Source organism: Aspergillus nomiae, assembly GCF_001204775.2.
Source record: "Aspergillus nomiae NRRL 13137 chromosome Unknown contig00044, whole genome shotgun sequence".
NCBI lineage: Eukaryota > Fungi > Ascomycota > Eurotiomycetes > Eurotiales > Aspergillaceae > Aspergillus > Aspergillus nomiae.
Window position 1 is genome coordinate 123,731 of NW_015378099.1, and position 7,154 is coordinate 130,884.

The following is a 7,154-nucleotide window of genomic DNA, read 5'->3' on the forward strand; positions in this document are numbered from 1 at the left end:
GGGTGAAATGCAAGATGTGTTGATTGATCACAATCGCCATGCTCTTCGGAGGGGAGGAAACGCCTTGCACGTGACTCATCTCACTTGAGGGGCTCGATTCGCCGCCACTGTTCTGTACTGTAAATACATACAGAGACGTATCAATAACCAGAAGTATGGAGATGTCCAACACTTCCACTACTCTGAGTCAAGTAGACGATAACACAGCTGAGGATCCCATATTGTGTATAAGGTTCATTCATGATTGGGACCATCGCATTCCTCGCCAAATCGGGAAACGCAGAGTTGGGGTCAGTATATGCGGACTCTACACAAACATCTGAAGTTTTTTTTGTTTTGTTTTTTTTTTTTTTCTTTTTTCTCTCTCTTCTTTTTTTATAACAGCATATCGGCACAACACCTTTCCTATTCACTTCAACAAGAAATCGAGCCTACAGAGGAAATCATTTTCAACAGCTGCCACAATGAAGTACACCCGGATGGCCATCGAGATCGAATCCCCCGAATACAGGTACGAAAAGATCAAATACAACCTTGAGTTCCATCGCAGACCAAACTCTAAAGTTCCTGGGTCTCCACATCCCCAATCTTAAGCTTCTCTACAACGAGCACAAAGGCAGCACAGCACTCCGCTCCCTCATCGTGAAAGACCACGATAACCTCACCCACGAGGATGTGCTCATTCCGTCCGGCGCGGCGGGCGCTCTCTTTATCATCTCGAGCTCCCAGCTGGCACCGACCGACCACCTCGTTGTTGTTCGTCCGAACTACGCCACGAATCTTGAGACGCCGCGTGCGATCGGGTGTGGGATCACGTTCATCGATCTATCCTTTGAACTTAGTTTTTAGATCGATATTGCCGCGGTTGAGGCGGCTATTGAACCAAACACCAAGATCATTAGTATTACCACACCCCACAACCCTACTGGTACTGTCGTGAACCGTGGCACACTGGACAGACTCGTCTCCTTGACCAATGAGAGGGGAATCATCTTGCTAGTCGACGAAACCTACGCCGATATCGCGTACCAAGGACGTCTTCCGATTGCTGCATCTCTAGGTGACCATGTCATCAGCGTTTCATCCCTGTCCAAATCCTACGGGATCCCTGGTATCCGGCTGGGGTGGATTATTAACAAGAATCCCAAGCTGCAGGAGACGTTCTTGGCGGCCAAAGAACAGATCAGTATCAGCGGTAGTGTGATCGACGAGTGGATCGCTGAACAGGTTCTCTCCCGCAAGCATGAGATCTTGAGTGCTAAGGAAATGGACCAGCGTCGCAAAATTGTGGCGGAGTGGATCCAGAAGGAAGGGGAGTTGGTTGAATGGGTGAAGCCAGAAGGGGGCGTTGTTTGCTTTCCTCGCCTGAAGAAAGGGTCTGCGGGTGGTCTGGATGCTTTTTATCATCGGTTGCTACATAAATATGGGACCTATGTTGGGCTTGGTCATTGGTTTGAGCAGTCGGATGCTTTCATGCGTATTGGGTATGGATAGCCGAGTGTGGAGGAGCTTAAGGGTGGGCTTGAGGCTGTTTCTATGGCGCTTCGGCAAGAGCATTAGATATATCTATCTCTGATGGTCACCTTTTAGAGGCAATTGTATCCGATTCTTAACAGGGTTGGGAAGTTGAATTCATTATGCAGCTGTTGGGAATATAGACATTTCTGGACTCATCAGATACTAGTAGTAACACTACTACTCACTACTCGTTTAGTTTTGGAAGCAATGTTGTTTTCACATCAACGTTAAAATTATGGCATTTGTATGACTCTTGGAATAAATTTAGAACGTTAGTTACACTTTCTCTCCATGTTCAGCCTTATTTTATCACTATAGTGCCCCACAATTACAGCCATTTTTTAGTGGTGCTTGACCCTTATTGTAATCTAGATCCGCACTCGAGCCATGCCCCATGGCCTCAACTACGGTAGACTAAATCGAGCTAACGGACAATGGACCAGGTTTCCGCATTCCTTACCGAAATCCTAGCGTTTTATATAAATCCACGGCTACCACGCATCTTAAAAGACTTAGTGTCTTACCGCCCCCGAACCTCGCCACCACCCCCAGAACTGGGGCCCTAGCTTAGGGTAGCCAGAATACTAAAAATCTAAAATCTAAAAGGGACTATAGAGATATAGTACTAGTATCCCTAAACACCTAGTACTAACATCCCTAAGTATCTAGGATCCCTAAGAGACTTTTAAAAGCGGTCAATATCTCAGGACTGGACTAGTTAATAGTCCAAAAGTATAGAAGTAATTTCAAGTATATAATTGGTTAAAACTTAAGGTGAGGCTAGATAAATAGATCTAATTGGTCAATATAAAGTGCGTTGGTATTTATAAAGTGGGTAATATTTTACATTGTCCATTAGCTCGATTTACTCCGCTGTACTCACCTGCTCCACTTATGAATAAAGACCGATCCAAAGACTTGCACACATCTCAGAAACCGTATCTTACTCAAGAAAGAGCATCAATTTCACTCAAGCCATCACCAGGCTTACCAAAGAGTGCCCGTCACGTAAAATGCGACTGGCCAAATATACGTAAAGTACGGTCTTGCCACTGCACGTCCAAACTTGGTGCAACCGTGATCGCGAGAAATTCCACTCACATTACGAGTTTAATCAAAGAGTACTTAAAAAAGTCTCGTTATCAAATTTCAAAATTACTTTCCCCTCGATTGACAACAGTGGAGCGCGTAAATTCTTACCCAGTTGCAGAAGAGCCAGACTATTACAAAGCCGGGGGTTTTCACCCTATTTCCCTAGGCGATAGTTTCCAAAATGGCCAATATTCTACAGTTTGACTAGCTAGAGATACTAAGTGCGTTATCTACTGCCGTGGCATACGAGGCTAACGGATAGGATAGGCATCAGAAATACGTAGCACTCAAGGCTCTAAGGGCTGATTGTTATGGTGGCCACCATGACATCTTCGAAAGAGAGATCCTCTCGAAAATTTTAGAAGTTTCTAGGCACAGCTCTCATCAATGCCGCAACTATGTCTCCCATCTACTTGAGCAATTCACGCATACAGGACCCAATGGAGATCACGCTTGCTTAGCGTTCGACGTGCTAGGACATCACCTAGACTTCCAAATCGCCAAGTACGAAGATGGAAAGCTACCTGTGAGGGCTGTGAAAACGATAGCACGACAGCTCCTTCTCGCGCTTGATTTCCTACACAGAGAGTGTGGCATCATTCATACGGGTACGGCGGATTCCATAATATAACCCACTATTGTAAAGCTGACATGTCTTTGATGTAGATTTGAAGCCAACGAATATACTCTTAGAGCTGGAGAATAAAAGCAGGACTATTGCCCACTATCTGTCAGAAGTTCCTGCGCGGACTGACTCTCAACGTGGAGTCACAACACCTCTTCGAGAGGCTATCCCGACCTCCCTAGTATCGGAAACAAAAAGTCTCCACGTCAGGTTAATCGATTTCGGTGTTGGTAAGTAAACCACATCATTTCCTTCGCTCATGAAACTTATTATGATTATATAGCGTCTTGGAGGGAGCGTCATTTGTCGGATTTCATCCAGTCGCAAGCCAGAGGGCTGCTGAGGTGACGATAGGCGCCCCTTGGGATACTGGTGTGGATATATGGAGCCTAGGGTGCCTTGTAAGAACATCTTGTTTGATAAATCTTTGCACCACAGTGCGATTTGGCTCATATACTGAAACAGGTTATGGAGCTTGTGCAAGGAATAGTTCTTTTCTCTGGGGAAGCATCACCAAAATGGAATGTGGACGGCTGAAGATGACCATCTAGCAAGGATTATGGAAGTCCTTGGCCAATTTCCGCTTCATTTCATAGAAAAAGGGAATCGTGCAGCACACTTCTTTGACAAGCAAGGTAGGCTCTCTTGATCTCCGTTGATATTCTATTCCTTTAATCGTTTGTTCCAGGAAATCTTCTCCGAATTCCTGACCTCAGGCCCACCTGCCTTGAACGTCTAGTTAATGGTACGACAAAACCTTTCCTAAAACCTATCGATATGCCCGAAGCTGAAGTTCCCATCTTTGTTGATTTCCTTGAGGGCGTGATCGAAATCGACCCAGGCTCCCGCAAGCCTGCGGCTGAGCTGCTACAACACGAATGGATTCGTCCGTAGAATCTAGACATGATTCGTACACGGCTTTTGGAGAATCTCTTGAACGCTGTTGTTCTGCACATGAAGAATAATGAACCTGGATGTGCCTTAGCCATTGCCTTAGCCAATTACGTAGGTCTACAGATATCATCTCGACAAAGTTTTGTAGACTAGATTAGGAGGTGATAATTGCCCTGTCTCATTGGTAAGCAGGGCCAGCCACAGAGTTTTGTGGTTGGCACAGTGATATTTATTAATAAAAGGCGGTCTGTCCTTGACTTTCTGACCATCACTGCCCGTTATCATTCGTATTTCTCTTGTAGCTACAACGATCAGATAGCCATGGAATTTGATCATCTTGTTGAAAAGAAACAGAACCAGAAGGCTACCGCTTGGCTAAACCTTTGGTTGAGCCGGACTCCAGAGATTTTGTCTATGCAACTTGCAGAGAAGCATCGGCCTGGAGTAGTTGTGTCTGCGTGCCTATAGAAAAGCGGTGCTTTCAATATATGCTATTGCGTCAGATATAAAGATGGACCAGATGTCATTGTTCGTTTTGCCACCCTGGGAAGGGCCATTCTACGCAGGGAGAAAGCCGAAACTGAAGTCGCGGCAATGAAGTATATAAGCCACACCTCTTCTATACCTGTTCCTGAGGTTTTCGGCTCTAGAATCTGTTGGGCTAGTCCTTACATCGTCATGTCGTTTCTCAAAGGGGTGCCATTATCACAGATCCTCAAAGACCCTTCTACGAAGGAAAGACCTGTGCTAAACCCGCAAATAAGCGATTGGAGCTTGAAACGGGCGTATCATGAAATGGCCGCGATTATGCTCGAATTGTCCAAGTATAGATTTGACTCTATCGGCTCGCTTGGGGGAGATGAGACAGGCTTTTTTATTGCTAGACGACCTCTCACTTTCAACATGAATGAGTTGATGGCATCTGCAAATTTACCGGAAGAAGTGTTCCCCTCGCACACGTTCAGGTCAGCCACAGACTACTTTCAAGCGCTTGCTACACAGCATTTGTTCCATCTTCGGCTACAGCAACGAAATGCTGTCATCGACGAGGACGACTGCCGGAAGAAATTCAACGCCCGTTGTTTATTTCTCAATATTGCGAAGAATCTCTGCGTCGAGTATCCTGAAGGGCCGTTTCGGCTGTATTGTGATGATTTCCGGCCTTCGAACGTCCTTATAGATCTTGACACTCTCCGCGTCTCGGGAGTTATCGACTGGGAGTTTTAAAAACCTATGCCGCGTCTGCTGAGTTTACATATGTGGCTCCTTGGTGGCTCTTGTTGCAAAGTCCGGAGGACTGGGAGGGTGATCTCAATCAGTTCCTGACTCGTTATTCCCCTAAACTTCGTGCTTTTCTGGAAGTCCTTAGCGACCATGAAAATATGCTGATCAAAGAACATCTACTGCGCCTTTCTCCACGGATGGAACGCTCCATGGAGACTGGGTTATTCTGGGTATGTTTTGCAGCGAGATACAGCTTTATATTCGATGAAATCTATTGGACATTTATCGACCGTCACTATTATGGAGCCTTTACATCTCTTGATGACCGTGTAGTGCTTTTGGACGAGGAACAGCAACAAGAGATGAACGAGTTTGTGAAGCTCAGGACTGGCCAGTGCACTGATGATGAGAATTTCGACGATCACTATTCAATTGATAAGCTACTTGAATTATAAGTATACTTATCGTATCGAGTTATAGTGCAGTCCAATAATAGCATCTACAAATACTACGGCTAGACCCCGTTAAAAGTAGTTGAACTCGTCCCTGTTCCTACTCTTTCGCCATCTTCACACTTTCATTGCATAGAATTACCAGATGAGTATGAGTTTATGGCCTATCACAGATCGATACTTCTTTTGTATGGGGTTTACCGGCGCAATATTTTTCCTGCTCTGAATACAGTATAGTCTCAGCCGAAGCTCAGGTACGTGATTCCCCAGACATTAAGTCCTCCGTCTTTCCAACTACGGTGTGCTTAGAATTTAGTCCAACTCCAGCGCATTTAGGTATCTATATAACACTCAACCCCTTCCAAGATAGAAAGTTCATTGACGGTATCTCAGCGCTTAATATTATTCATTTTCTCCACCTTCACACAATGGCATATCAACCATCAAGGAGACTACTCCATCTCTACAAACCGGCCCTTAAGTCTTATCACTCCCGACGATATGCTGCAAGCATCCCAACCAGTCTCTACACTCAGCAATCATGTCGCATGACACCGTACAACCTCTATCGACCTTTCAGCATCTACCCCCCACGATGCAATTCTACCGCCACGGTACGCATTGACAGTCTGGGCGGGGAGTCCATAGACACGTGCACGCTGAAGTCGTTCCACTGCAAAGTAGGAGATTATGTGGAACGGCACGACGTGCTGGCCGTTATCGAGACAGAGAAGGTTGGAATGGACGTAGAAGCTCCCGAGAGTGGCGTTATACGACATCTCTTTGTGAAAGAGGGGGATGTCGTTACTGTTGGGCAGGCTATTGCTGAGATTGATATTCAAGTTAAGAAGGGATAAGAGTGCTTCTGAATACCAGTACTGAGTTTGGTAATGGGGCTGAGGGTACTGATTCTTCAAAACATTCAGAGCCAAATTAGGGCTGTATGTATAGGAGCATAGTCCTAAGTAAACTAAAAGACCGTTGAAATCAACTTATTATGGCCCTTTGAGAGAATCAACAAACATTAAAGAAACTACAAATACCTGCATACAAAACAACAACAACACCCTATGGCCGTTCAGCGTCATCCACCCATGTGCCATCCCTCCTCACCCACGAAACAGACCCAACGCCGGCGCCCTCAGGATGGTCATGGAAAAGCTCTCCAGACGCGGCAACGCAGCAGCAAGACCCAGCATATCAGACGACGAAGGGAACACGTCCCGGAACAGATCCTGCAACTTGACCGAGTCCGCAATCTAGATGAATTAGCCACACTAACCACCTTCAATAAAACACACACCACCACACACCACACGACTCAAAAGAAAGAAAGAAAGACTTACATC

The 7,154-nt window shown here is 45.6% G+C and overlaps 3 protein-coding genes across 3 annotated transcripts; all 3 read left to right on the forward strand.

Moving 5' to 3' along the window:
- Positions 1 to 240: 240 nt before the first annotated feature.
- Positions 241 to 1,494, forward strand: ANOM_002486 (pyridoxal phosphate-dependent aminotransferase; the record flags this gene model as incomplete). The annotated part of the gene is made up of 4 exons (XM_015547743.1): positions 241 to 290; positions 457 to 511; positions 565 to 815; positions 903 to 1,494. The coding sequence occupies 4 exons, from the start codon at positions 241 to 243 to the stop codon at positions 1,492 to 1,494; spliced, it is 948 nt and encodes a 315-aa protein (XP_015409745.1).
- A 1,297-nt stretch (positions 1,495 to 2,791) lies between these two features.
- ANOM_002487 (uncharacterized protein) lies at positions 2,792 to 5,356 on the forward strand (the record flags this gene model as incomplete). Its single annotated transcript, XM_015547744.1, has 6 exons — positions 2,792 to 2,808; positions 2,878 to 3,218; positions 3,277 to 3,465; positions 3,832 to 3,870; positions 3,924 to 4,121; positions 4,641 to 5,356. 6 exons carry the CDS (start codon positions 2,792 to 2,794, stop codon positions 5,354 to 5,356), a joined length of 1,500 nt encoding a protein of 499 aa, XP_015409742.1.
- Positions 5,357 to 6,233: 877 nt separating this feature from the next.
- ANOM_002488 (lipoyl domain-containing protein) lies at positions 6,234 to 6,662 on the forward strand (the record flags this gene model as incomplete). Its single annotated transcript, XM_015547745.1, has 1 exon — positions 6,234 to 6,662. One exon carries the CDS (start codon positions 6,234 to 6,236, stop codon positions 6,660 to 6,662), a length of 429 nt encoding a protein of 142 aa, XP_015409746.1.
- Positions 6,663 to 7,154: the final 492 nt, after the last annotated feature.